Source organism: Lissotriton helveticus, chromosome 5_1 (assembly GCF_964261635.1).
Source record: "Lissotriton helveticus chromosome 5_1, aLisHel1.1, whole genome shotgun sequence".
Lineage (NCBI taxonomy): Eukaryota > Metazoa > Chordata > Amphibia > Caudata > Salamandridae > Lissotriton > Lissotriton helveticus.
In genome coordinates, this window is record NC_136065.1 from 1212974028 (window position 1) to 1212988794 (window position 14767).

General features: G+C 41.6%; 1 protein-coding gene across 1 annotated transcript; it reads right to left on the reverse strand.

Annotated features, from left to right (window-relative positions):
• Window positions 1-10869: 10869 nt before the first annotated feature.
• On the reverse strand, window positions 10870-13264 carry LOC144752605 (E3 SUMO-protein ligase KIAA1586-like). The gene is given in 3 exon segments (XM_078640487.1): window positions 10870-11887; window positions 11889-12903; window positions 12976-13264. Coding segments are annotated over 3 exon segments (2322 nt in total).
• Between the last annotated feature and the right edge of the window lie 1503 nt (window positions 13265-14767).

Here is a 14767-nt window from a genome sequence, read left to right on the forward strand (position 1 = left end):
ATAAGCTGCAACAGCCTCCAATAGGAAGTCACCGTCTTCATCCGAAAAGAGTTCAGCCATCCAATTTAAAAGCGGAAAAGAACATACGTGCTCTCCCAGCACCGGATCCTCTATCACCATCAGAGGACAGCTCGGTGGGTTTTCAAGAAAGCTCTGTTCCAAGAAAGACTGTGTTGCCGCCAGTAAATTCCAGGGACCAATTAGTCCATGCATCAATGCCACAGCCATAATCCTTTCGCCAGGACAAACCAACTCGTGAGTAATGATAGGAGTCATCAGCTGATTAAAGTCGACGTCAGGAGAAACCGGTCCGCAGAGACACAAATCAATGGCCCAATCGAAATCACAGGTCAGGCAGTGAAATACAGGCTGGACACAGGTGAAGTAGGAGAATCGAAAAGATTATCCATATGCCGTGCTTAATATCGCCAACGGCATTGTGCCATAATATTCTAGCATGCGATTGCGGAACAGTGTCAGCAGCTGCAGGGCGGGAGCTTGCACAGGAGGGACATCCATATTTAAAAATTTAAAAAAGCACAAGAGCGTCCGCTGGTAATGCAAGTAAAAATGGGAATCCACGAAGCAGAGTGGAAAAAATAGAATGAAAGAAAGCAGGGATGACTCCAAAGATTTTCTCAAATGAAGTCACGAGACCACTGGTAACAACTTTAAAAAAGTGCGCCAGGGCCTTTGTGGAGGACGCGTTAAAGATAGTCCGAACCATGTCGCTGAAATGCAAAGGCGAATCAGTATTTAAAAGGGTCTGCACCTCTGTACGGGTGTTCGCTATGTGAAGCACGAAAGTTTCACGGGCCGAACCCAAGGCCACCTCTCTCTGAGACAAAAGAGCTCTTATTCTTGCCATGCCGTTGAAATGTGCTCCCAAGGTTGGTATTTGTGGCCAGATTGAAAACTCCCTATGTTCATGTGTGGGAGGAAATAGAACATTTCTGCAGCAAATAACCCGTTCACTTACTGTTACGATAAAAGGAATACTTTTAATTAACCCAGAACAATCTTCATTATTGAGCATCAAATAACTACCATTTTCCAACAACTTGAACGTGGGGATGATAGCAGGAACTGGCGTGCCTTGCAACACGCAAGCCATATTTTGTCGGTGTTTGTTGCATGAACCGTGTAACTGTATGTGCCTACACATTAGTGAATGATCTGGCGTCTCAGTGCATTCCTCTCCATTCAGATAAACTTCTTGATCATCTTTGAAACATCTGTATGTGTATGGAAGCGACCAGACCTCATGAAGAAAAGCACTACCTAAAGGTTCATAACGACCTATTGGTATATATTTCATACAATTTGAAAACTTATATAAAGCAAAAGGCAGCGTTATTAAACCGTGGATAAGGCACGTTGCCAAAAAACCCGCAATCCTCTGCTGATGATGTCACTGAGCATGTCATGAATGATGTAATATGTGACATCATCAGCAGTGGATTACGGGTAATAGTATCTCTAGTTTACTCCCCTATAGCTGTCTTTCTTTTAACATAAGTGTCTGTTTCCTTCCCTTATACTTACTGTTCTTTTTTTAAAAAAAAATGTTTGGTTCACTTCCGGTTCGCGTACCGGCGAGCGAACTGGGAAGCGAACTACGAGAAATAGAGGTTGGCACAGTTCCAAATACTGTACCAATTTTTTAATAACGGGGAGGTAGTTCTGAAAAGAACTTTTTTTTAAATTGTTTTTGTTGTTTTATATTTTTTTATTATTTTTCTGAACATTTTTTTACTTTTTTTGAATTTTTCTGAACAGTTTTATATTTTTTTGGGTTTTTCTTGCAGGGGGCAATGAAAACGATTCATTGTAAAGGGCTCAACAGGAGCAACAAAACAAAAAAAAAGTATTTATTATTTGGGGCGTTTCGTACAAACTTGCATATGATAGTCAATAGCTCTGTTGATCAGAGTGATGCTTCTTTCTCCGTAGCAAATGAATCCATTGCAATGTACGCAGACGTGTTTTACTTCATGAAATCTCGTTTGAATATTTGGCACCATCTCCCTGCCCTCTGGTCCTGTTACTTCCGGTACAACAGATCTTCTGGCCATAATAGGGAGATTATCTAGGTCGTTACGAAACTGTGCAGCACTGTAGTTGTTAGGATGCCACCTAGTCATATGGCGATGCATTGTGTAGTTTCCGAAACTGCATTTTTTGTCGGTCCCTCTGGACAGTCTATCTTGACATATAAGGCAAGTTACGTATCTTGCATTTACTTTTTTCTGACCTTTGGGAATTTTAAAAAATTGCCAAATGAAGTTTTCTTTCCGGTGAGACGTCCTGGGCTCCTCAGGCAAAAAGTGCCTCTCTTCGTGCTCGTCGTCCTGTTCCTCTTCTTCCTCTTCTTGCTGAATTATAACTTGAGCAGGTGGTCCACTCTTCCTTGGATGTGGTGGAGGTGGTGGGGAAGCACCAGCTGAAGCTACTAAAGAAGCCATTGCTCACTGGTAACAAAGGGTCTTTCTCTCACAATGATGAAAGTCAGAGTGAGGAAAGAAGGAGGGATTTTCATCATTTGGGAAAAACAATAGTTCTCAACCAATGAAAAGTGTTCATTTTAGATTATATGACCTAGTCTTACATCATTAGGAAACCAAAAGTGAAATGAACCAATGAAAAGTGTTATTACCAAGTCACATGACCTGCTGTGTTTACGTTAGGCGCTTTGCAGGGCCTCCCGGTTTGCTTCCAGAAACCTGTGCTTTGCGACTCGGTAAGCGTACCAGTTCGCTAACGTAGCACGTCATATGACGTATCACGCGACAACGCGAAACGTCATGCGGACGGGAGGCGTCACGATGTTGTTTTCTAACGCGGCAGTTGCGGTAAAGAAACGTTTACCGGCTCGCGGTCTATTTCGCGGCATCAAGGTCAGCTAACGGGAAGCTTCCCGATTCGCGAAGCGGGAACGAAGAAAAAAAAATATTTAAAAAAAAAATTATTAATAAACATATAAAATATATTTTGGGATTTAAAGAAGAATACATTTTACAGCTACAGATATTAGCTGTTAAAAAACCAATGAAATTCACTGAAAAAACCATAGGTTATAGACCATATATAGTTAGGAATTAGCATTTACAAAACCTTGAAAATTCACTGAAAAAACCATAGGTTATAGACCATATATAGTTAGGAATTAGCATTTAGAAAACCTTATTTTACTCACACAAAACCATTGAAATTCCATATATAGTTAGTTGCACTAACTATATATCGCGCACCCGCAATCCACTGCTGATGATGTCACATATTACATCATTCATGACATGGTCAGTGACATCACTGATGACATCACTGATGACATCTCAAATGACATCACTGATGACATCACTGATGACATCTCATTTGACATCAATGACCACATCACTGATGATATCATTCATGTGACAATACAATGCATCTCCTCATATTTTAATATAACCTCTGTTTCACCCAGTGTTAAATACAGAGTATAATTTTTGAAACCATTGACACACCAATACTAGTTACTACATATGTACTCACTGATTCCTACGTCTACACACACATTCACTCATTCACCCATACAATCATTCATACATACAATCACTCATCTTTACAACACTATCATATGCACTCATACACCTATACAGACACTCACACTCTGCCACTCATCCATGGAGTTACTCACACACCTAGTCAGTCCTGTAAAGAATCAATCACACTTCCATTTTCTTGTCTATATAGTTAAACATAGAGCACCTTATATTTTCAAACATATACTAACACATACTTACCTTGTTATACAATCATTGATATAAGTACACATTGATCTGCACAGAGTCACACACCTCCCAGCCAGCCACACACACACTCAGTCTCCCATACAAATACTTGGACAATCAATCAATAACCCATATAGTTACTCATATAGCTATTGATCAACACATGCAACAGTTTACAGAACAACAGACATAATGATGCACAAATTAAGACAGTTTAGTCACTAACCCATGCACTCAGTGAGACACATTTAATCACTCACTCATACAGTCAGTCATGCACCTACTAAATCCTTCGTCCAGACACTTATACATCCACTCATTCTTCAATATGTAAGACATATTTAAACTTTACAGAAACATAAAATCACTGGATGTTGTTATCAGTGATGTCATCAGTGATGTCATTTGAGATGTCATCAGTGATGTCATCAGTGATGTCACTGACCATGTCATGAATGATGTAATATGTGACATCATCAGCAGTGGATTGCGGGTGCGCGATATATAGTTAGTGCAACTAACTATATATGGAATTTCAATGGTTTTGTGTGAGTAAAATAAGGTTTTCTAAATGCTAATTCCTAACTATATATGGTCTATAACCTATGGTTTTTTCAGTGAATTTTCAAGGTTTTGTAAATGCTAATTCCTAACTATATATGGTCTATAACCTATGGTTTTTTCAGTGAATATATATATATATAGATATATACCATCAAAACTTGCCCTGTTGCAATGACGAACTCGGCAGCAGAGTGGTCAAAAACACCATTTATTACATAAAACCGGCAGTAACATTCTGATAGTGTCTCTCTCTCCTGACGCGTTTCGGGGCTCGCAAAGCTCCTTAATCATAGGAAACAATCTGGAACTGCGCTGAAACGCTCAATTAGGCACCATTAAAGCATGCGCATTTAAATATTCCCAGTGGACCTTTTGAGGGAGTCACGCTATCAGGCATGCTGGTACCTGTGGTCTTTTTCTTCCTTGAGCAAAACAATTCTTCCCCAGTGGGATCAGCGCACACCTCCAAGTCTTAAGTTAAAAATGAATGACCCCAGTGGGCCCCCAATGTTTCGAACAATTCCAAGCCTTTCGAGCCCCCGCAAAGTCCTGCAGTGGTTCGTCCTCTACGGCCGGACTGCCGTACTTAATCCCATCAAAACTTGCCCTGTTGCAAGGACGAACTCGGCCGCAGAGTAGTCAAAAACACCATTTATTACATAAAACCGGCAGTAACATTCTGATAGTCTCTCTCTCCTGACGCGTTTCGGGGCTGGCAAAGCTCCTTAATCATAGGAAAACAATCTGGAACTGCGCTGAAAAGCTCAATTAGGCACCATTACTGCATGCGCATTTAAATATTCCCCAGTGGCCTTTCCAGTGAGTCACGCTATCAGGCATGCTGGTACCTGTGGTCTTTTTCTTCCTTGAGCAAAACAATTCTTCCCCAGTGGGATCAGCGCACACCTCCAAGTCTTAAGTTAAAAATGAATGACCCCAGTGGGCCTCAGAATGCCAGTAGCCGGTAATTGACACCTCCTCTGCGCCCAAGGCCAGAAGAAAGCAGGCAATGAAACATGTTGGCATGTGAATACTGGTATTCATGAATAGCAACCATCACACATTTTTAATTTGACAGTTCACTCCTAGAAAATTATAAAGTAATTGTGAGAAAGGTGTGCCTGTCCATTTTAATTACACTTCGTCACTATCATTGAGTGAACTTTCTTGTCACTCTGTCAGTTTCACTTATTTCGTTTGGACACTCTCATTTTCCTTTTTTTACGACAAAGTAACCGCCAATTATGAGAAAAGTGGGCTTATCTGGTGAGTACCTGCCAGTTACCCCTTGGGTTGTTCGCCCGTGAGGGGTTACTTTGTCTCTCCAGACTTTTTTTCACAAATAGGTGGGGGCTTTTGCTTATGAAGAAACCTTTTGATGCACTGGATAAATTGTAATCCAGTCATTGCCGTTCCCTCTGGTGGACTGTCAGTGGATTAAGGGTAATTGTTTTAAGTAATAGGCAAGAGAGCGTTGCAAATAAACCACGAAAACAGAAGATAGGTTTTTGCGACTTGATAGTAATATAATATGTACGCTTCGCAGAGTATATAACCAATGCGACTATCTGACTCCATGTGAAAATTTTGTTGCCTAATGAGAACGGGTTCTTTTGTGTTGTTGTCTTGAGAGTGGAGGGCAACTCGTATTCTCTTTTTTCCCCCTCTGGACTCCTTTTTGATGATATAGGAACTGGTTGGCACAGTGTGGTAATCGTATCCTACCTTTATTTTCATTATACAGTTCAGTCGTTCATGTCTAATAGCTATTGTTCATGTCACATGGAACTGTAACATGTAATGTTGAATTCACTGATGCAGGAGCTTCGGTTTGAATGCAGCAGAAGTTGTTGGAGTTTGCCTCAGCTAGATGCCCTAGCTCTCTGCACAAGAATGTTTTTTTGAAACAGCTGAAGATAATATTGTATGGTTTGACCAGAAGGGTACCGAATGTGCTTCTCAGAAGTGCAATGTTTGTATGCCTCCTTAAGTTCCAATGTGCGTAGAACTATTACCAAATCTGACACGCACCAGATTGAATCTACTGTACAACAGATTCCTGACTGTTCTACTGTTGATAATTTTGTGTTACAAAAAAGCAGTACCAGGGTACCTAAAAACTTTGATGATTACAATTTGCAAATTCTTTTTTAAAATGTGTTTTCTTAAAGGATACATGTGGTAATCGTATCCTACCTTTATTTTTCTTATAGAATTTAGAGTCATTCAAATCTAATAGGTATTGTTTATGTCACATGGAACTGTAACATGTAATGTGGAATTCACTAATACAGGAGCTTATGTTTGAATCCAGCAGAACAGGTTAGAGTTTGCCTCAGCTGGATACCTTAGCTCTTGCACCAGTGGGCCCATTTATGGCACTTAAATAAAGACACTTTTTATATAACTTTCAAACTCCATCGCTTTATTACACACAACCACTTTCTTAGAGACACCTGATTTCACCATTTGTCTTCTGTGGCATTGCAACATTCTGCATTATATTCTTCACGATTATTTCTTTATTCCTGCCTGCTTAAACACTACATTCGAGTCCTCAGACTGGTAGAGGTGAGTAGTTCGCTTCCCACTCCCTGTATAGTATAAACGCATACTAACACTACTTACACAGGTATGCTACAGCGGCCAGTATCCTACAGCGCCCACAGCACATCACTTTACAGCAGTCAGCTCACGGCTCAGGCTCACGGTTTAATCTCCTAGTCTTCAGACCGGTACCAGTGAGTAGTTTGCTTCCCACTCCCGCTATACTCTAAACGCATACTAACACCACCTGCACAGCTATGCTACAGAGCCCAGTATGCTACAGCACCCAGAGCACATCAGTTTACAGCACTCAGCTCACGGTTTAGGCGTACACTTTCATCCCGAGTGTACCGGCCCCTCACCTCAGCACCATCTCACAGTGGGCAAAACAGCACTTTCACACCGGTACAGGTAAATACTTCGCTTCGTCCAGTATGCTACAGCGCCCAGAGCACATCAGTTTACAGCACTCAGCTTATGGTTTAGGCGTACGCTTTCATCCCCGAGTGTACCGGCCCCTCACCTCAGCACCATCTCACAGTGGGCAAAACAGCACTTTCGCGCCGGTAGGGATAAATACTTTGCTTCCGCCAGTATGCTACAACGCCCAGAGCACATCAGTTTACAGCACTCATCTCACGGTTTAGACGCAAGCTTTCATCCCCAACTGTACCGACACCTCACCTCAGCACCATCTCACTCTGGGCAAAACCGCACTTTCACACCGGTAGGGGTAATTACATCACTTCACACTCCCTGTATAGCACACCCTAAACACTCCACAGACGTTACAGTGCTCCTACCCTCCTCTTTCCTACTTTTTTTTGCCCTTTTTTCCCCCTACTCGCTTCAACGGAAACACAAAATGGTGGCCAACACTTCCTAGTTGCAACCGAGCTCCCAGAGCACATGAGTTTACAGCACTCAACTCACGGTTTACGCCCACGCTTTCATCCCCGAGTGTACCAGTACCTCACCTCAGCACCATCTCACAGTGGGCAAAACAGCACTTTCACACCGGTACGGGTAAATACTTCGCTTCGGCCAGTATGCTACAGCGCCCAGAGCACATGAGTTTACAGCACTCAACTCACGGTTTACGCCCACGCTTTCATCCCCGAGTGTACCAGCACCTCACCTCAGCACCATCTCACTGTGGGCAAAACAGCACTTTCACACAGGAAAGGGGCAAATACTTCACTTCACACTCCCTGTATAGCACACTCTAAACACCCCACAGACGTTACAGTGCTCCTACCTTCCGCTTTCACCCTTTTTTCCCCTTACTCGCTTCAACAAAAACACAAAATGACGGCCAACACTTCCTAGTTGCAACCGTTCACAGCCAATAAGAAGCAAGCTCGTGCTCGTAACGCCTCAGCCAATCAGATGACAGAATTCCCAAATATCGATATCTGTAGATTTCGATATTTCTCTGAAACTACTGAACGGATTGACACCAAATAAACAAAAGCGTGCGTTCTAGACCAAGACCCTTCTCCCTGCTAAATTTGGGGTAATTCCATTAACCCGTTCGACCTGTAGCCTTGTCTAAAGTTTCCTATGGAAATTAACATTGAGAAAACATGTTTTGGGACCCCCCTTTTATCTCTGCCCCCCCTTGACGAATCACTAGGAGCTGATATGAACAAAGAATTCGTTTGGAAAATGTCATGAAGATTCATCAAACGACGCCAAAGTTATAAGCAAAACAAAACATGTTCTTCCTATGGAAACTTGGTCCTAACTATAACTGCCAGTAGGTAATATATATATAGGTCATGTAATCAAGGCAGGGATCTGCCCAAACGTGTCATGGCGACTGGTGGTGTGTTTCAATAAAATCAACTGCTCCAAACCTGGGTCTACGCTCGTTTGTTTGGAGGAAGAAACAGTTAAACGAGGTTTGTGGCATATATATATTAATATATATATATATGTATATATATTTATATATCATATCTTATCTTAATGGAGTTTTTTATAGCGCTCTGTCACCGTAAGTTTCCTGGCGCTGATTGGGTGCTGAGAGATGTGAAGGAGGGGAGCTAGCCAGACTGTGTGAAAAGACTGGTTTTCAGGAGTTTTCTGAATTCCAGAAGGGAGTTGGATGATTTAAGCGGAAGGGACAGCGGGTTCCAAAGTTTAGGGGCCAAGCGGGCAAATCTACAGCCACCAAATTTTTTAAGCCTAATTGGGGGTGCAGCTAAGAGATGGCGATGAGAGGACCGAAGGTTGCGTAGCGGGCGATAGGGGGTGACTAGGGATTTAAGGAAGGCGCGAGAAGTTCCGAACACAGCTTTGAATGTGAGGCAGCCGATCTTAAACGCAGCCCTCTGTTCGATAGGCAGCCAATGGAGTTTGTGGAGTAGTGGTTTCGCCGACTGCCACTTCGGGATTTTATAGGCCAGTCTGGCCGCCTGGTTCTGCACAATTTGAAGCCTAAGGAGAAGATGTTTGGGTAGGCCATGGTACAGAGAGTTGGAAAAATCCAGGCGGGAGAGCACCAGGGCAATCAAGACTTGTATCAGGGCCTCAGGTGTAAGGAGATGGGAGACTTTCCTGATTTTTCTTAGCTGAAGCATACAAATTGACACTACAGCACCCACCTGAGGCTTGAGGGAGAGCTCTGTGTCTATGATGACCCCGAGACTCTTTGCTGACTTCGCCGGGACAGACGGGGAGCCAAGCTCCACCGGCCAGAACTGTGGGCCCCAGTAAGTGGGGCTGTCACCCGGGAGAATTAGCTCTGTTCAGTGCTTAATTTGTAAAATATGAAGTGCAGGTGCTCAAATGTTTGTCAGAGGCCACACCTACTTTTCTCTGGCTCCGCCCACTTCATCCACTGGCTCCACCCACTTACTATATTAGCTCCACCCACATTTTCAACTGTCTCTGCTAAAAGTCAGAGGTAATATATATCTGGCTGATCCGAATTTCAGCAAGGGAGCCTTCCTCATAGTAAGGTTTTGATAGGAGGGTCCCTTGCCCTGTGAACATTTTGAAAAAGATTAACTCAAAAGTGCATTTAAATCACAATTTTGGAATAAATTAGCTAAAATCACTAATGCATTGAAAAGGGACAATTTCAGTGCTGTATGTGCTGATTTGGTGAAAGGACAATACTGGGGTAGGGTATGCCATTTTTAACAGTCTATGAGTTCTAAGGTACAACTTTTACATAGCTTATGTGCCAAAATAAACCAAAATGTTGTTAAAACACTCTAAACGGAGAAAGTGAATAACATCATGCAATGTACTTGAATTGGTCAGTCATGGCACTTCCAGTGGCCGAAGGGGTATGTGGTTATTCAGTACACTAGAGTATTTTGTTAGAGAAACAATTGAAAAAAGAGGATTACCAAGTGGGCTTGTTACTATAGCTTAGTCCCCTGGGGCTATATGTGCATTTATTAGACACAGATTAGTTAAATAAAATATGGAACTATGCAGTTCTGTATCACACAGACACAACAGATTAGAAAAGAGGCATATATTCCAAATATGACTTTTTAATTAAAGATTTGTATCTTACCATAAAGCTCAGAAAAATGTAATCTCCACCAAAAGGACCTATAGCTACCTAGGCCAAAGGAATAGGTAATGACGAGGCAGTTTGAATTTCACAGTATTGCAAGTCATAGCTATTAGTGCAAAATGGCCATAGTCAGTGCCATACAAAATCTAAACATATAAATACAAAATAATGTAACATAAAACATATAAATACAAATAAATATGTTCTAAAATGAAAAAGCAAGGTAAGTCTTATAAAAACAAAATAAATTATATAAAATATAATAAATATAACATCCAAACCAAGAGACAACTATAAGAAAATATTAAATAAATTGACACTGTCAATCAATGCAAATAAATAACCTATATAAAGTACACAACACATAAATTTCCCCAAAAGTCCAGTAAAGCCTAACTTTTTTAAAACATTGCAATGACCCATTTTTCAGTTGGACTGGGCTAGCATCTATTTTTCTAGAAAAGCCCACACACAGTCTAAATCACTTGTGCATTCCAAGTCCTCCTCTTTCCTTGCTTTACTCCTAGTGTCATCAGCTGCTCTCCGTCCTTTTGCAAGCCATGACTGAACATACGGGATTGGATTGAATCTCTTAAATGGTGGACCAACAAGATTTAAAAACATTAAAGAAGATATTGTTTCAGTCAGCAATGATGCTCTTGTAGATGTGCAAATAAGATTCATTTGAGAAAAGCCCCGCTCACATTCTGCAGTACTGATAGCAATAGTGTGCAAAGCCATCAAAAGCTCCTTGAACTGCCTTTTAATTTCTTTTCCTCCAGATTCTTTATACTCTCTGTACGCACGTATGGTTTCTCGGCTGGCAATGTTGAATCTTTTACACGGAGACTCAATGTCACTTTCACCATAAAGAACAGGTAGCTCATCAGGCCAGTACTGTTTGTATAAAACTTTCACTTCGTTAATCAGTGTATCATAGTCTGCCTTTTTGTCAGCAGAATTAGTACCACCTGTAGACAACAAACGATTTCTCAGATTTTCTGCAAGGCTACGAAAAAACTGTCCCTGTTCAATGATTTTGTCAGTGGTCTTTCCTTTGTGCAGCATCACACCCTGGAATATATTTTCTTCCATTGCCTTTTTACACTGTGAGAAATGCTTCCCTTGCCTGTCTACCATTGCCTCAAACACTGCTATTTGCCGACAAATAGCCCGATGGGCATCAATGATTGTAGAATCACGTTTCTGTAACTCGAGTGATAACTCTGATAACTCCTGAAGAGCATCATACACGAGGCCAAGATTAGCAACAAACTGGATAGATGATAATCGCCTTCCTAGGCCGGTGTACATATTTCGATTGGAATTGTCATGGGAAGTATCAACAGCTGCACTAGTAAAATGCTTGTAGAGAGCAGGATAAGCATTCCAAACAGCCTCTACTGTTCTAAAGCTTGATGCAACCCAACGAGTATCTAACACTCTACCTATTCTGCAGAGCTGAATGTCGAACTTCTGCACACTCCTTTAGCTCCAAACGGTTTTTACCAGATGTGGCAAACAGAGAATATAGCTTGTCGAGTAAGTTTTTGAAGTGATTTGTAGCGCCAATATCTTTCATGACATCATGAACGGCAAGTTCCAGGCGATGTGCTGAGCAGTGCCAGGCTACAATATTGGGAGAGATTTTTTCTTGCAACCTCTTTACAACACCACTGTGACGGCCAAACATCACTGAAGCTCCATCACAGGCAACTGAAACCAGGCATTTGGAGAGAAAGTCCTCGCCTATATTAATAGGATCTTTTTTTAGAGCAGACAGTAAACTGCTTACTATGCCGTCAGCTGACAAATCACTCAGCTCAATGAGGTCAACAAAAATATTAGCTGGGGAGTCCATGCCAGGTAGCTGCATTCGCATGTACACAATTAAAGAACTTTTCCTATTTAACACAGTGCCTTCATCTAGTAAAATACTTATTTTTGGGGAAAGTTCAATAATTTGAGCAAATATCTTCCTCTTCATTTCTGAGGATATGTGGCGTTGTATGTTTGAGCAAGCTACATTGGAGTGCAAAATTTGACCCATATCCAGTCCATTTAACTGGTGGCAGTCTATCTCTGTCTCAAAACCATACCCTGGCCTGTTCCGCTTTGCTTCCTTATAAGCTACACGGAATATTCTGGATGTTGATGACATTTGTAAAGATTGAGCTTTTGCAGGTACTTGCAATAAAGAATCTTTTTTTGCATTTTCTAAGATTTTTAAAGTTGCAACATGAGCCTTGCTTTGTGCATGTTCTCCAATCTTTTTTCTCAATGATTTTTGCTGTTGTTGTAGATTTGTGCCATATGCCTTCACAGTAGAGTCAGTCCATTCTTTGGACAATTTCATTCCCCTGGATTTCTCAGCACTAAGATCACGGACTTGGCGACACACAGAACAGCCAAGGTTAGGGCCTTTAACAATTAACCACGGATGCTTGCGTTGGAAATATATCTTTTGATCATGTTTCCAACCTTTAGGAAGAATGCCTTTCCTAAAAACTCTGTCTGAATGTGGCTTCAGCGATAATGTGTCAAATTATTTGCTAGTGCTTGGAGTTTCCTCTGTCTCAGTAGCAATCTCCACAGCATGATGCTGGTCATCTCGGAGAGGACTATCTTGTGTCTTTTCTTCTGTAGGTGTGATAACGCTGCTGCTAGTAGTGTTATCCCTCTCATCTAGTGCCTTCTCTTGCACTTCATCTTCTGTGTTGTTCCCTTCATCCACCGGAAGTACATGGTCTTTTTTAGCTACTTTATTAGTAGGCTCCCCATCATCTTTAGGCTTAAATTTTGTGAAGTAGCTTGAAATCTTCTTCTGCCCACTGTGTGACATTCTAGGGAAGCAAAGTGAAATAAAACATGCTAGACATGTGCGAAGTGTGATGTCAATACATCTAAGTAATTACATGCACAATTATTTTTTTTTGCAGTTTGCTCCAAAGAAATTTATGCATCTGCACATATATTACCATCTACAACTGACTACAAGTATAATCCAAATGGATCTTACTTTGCCCACCCAAATTCAGACCTTTTCCAATACATACGCCTGCCCTGCAGCACTCACTGAAAAGAGGCACAAAGTCTTTAAAGTTTGCCTCACTTTTAAGCTTTGGCTTCCTGTAGTATGACAACTAAAGCAGGGTAAGGTGGAAGTGTGCAAAGTTAGTTACACACTGTGATTCACAAAAAGTATTCATTAATTGACACTCAAGGCCAGAATGGGAACCCAAAGCAGCCCTGGCAAGTTTTGTTAGACCAGCCCCCATACAGTGCATAGCAAGCAAGCTTAATGACTGCTAGAGATGTTTGCATGGGGATCATTCTCCCCTCAAGAACATTTTTTAAAAAGAAAAACTAAAATGGTGCACAACATATTTAGCTGTATCAACTTTCAAAGCATAGTAAATTGTACACCTAAATGAGGACCTGCATAGCCACCAAGGCCAGAAAGCATGGTAATCTCACACTTAAGTACTCAGACAACTTGGAAATGTCAGACAAAGGCACCCAGGCCAGAAATCATAGAAACGTCAGACAAAGGCACCCAGGCCAGAAATCATGGAAATGTCACACAAAGGCACCCAGGCCAGAAATCATGGAAATGTCACACAAAGGCACCCAGGCTAGAAATCATGGAAACGTCAGACAAAGGCACCCAGCCTCAGGCCAGAAATCGTGGAAACATCACACAAAGGCACCCCGGAAAGAAATTATGGAAACGTCATACAAAGTCAACCAACCAGGCCAGAAATCATAGAAACATCACACAAAGGCACTCAAGCGACAACGCATGAAAATGTCAAAGAAAGGCACCCAAGCCAGTGGTGCTGGAACAATTTCTAGAGTGTTGGTGCTGCCCTCAATGTTACATCACTGAAGAAGTCATAAGATTGTGAAAAACCCAAACATACACTAAGGACAACATAGCAAATGAGCCTTGCTCATTCCGGCAGAGGTGGTGAGTGTGTGGTATGTTGCAGTAGATCATTTAGAAACCCACTGCTTGTTGAGTGGTGTTGGTGTACTCAACTGTATGAACCAAAGCTTTCCACAATACTAAACTCACCACCCCAAGTACCTCAACTTCCTGCTCTCTCCAGTGATGTGGTAGAATTCCTGCATATCAGCTGATGCTTTAGACAGTTGAATAGCTACCAGACATTGGTAGTTGTTATTTGTTAATGATATCTATGTAGGCATACTGGCATAGTAGCTCAACGAAACAGCTGTAATGATTCAAGATGGCTTGACATAGGTCTTTCAAGCAAAGTGAGCCCTATGAGGAAGAGAAGTTGTATAGGGACCCTACGCCCGCCATAACATTCGGTATGTT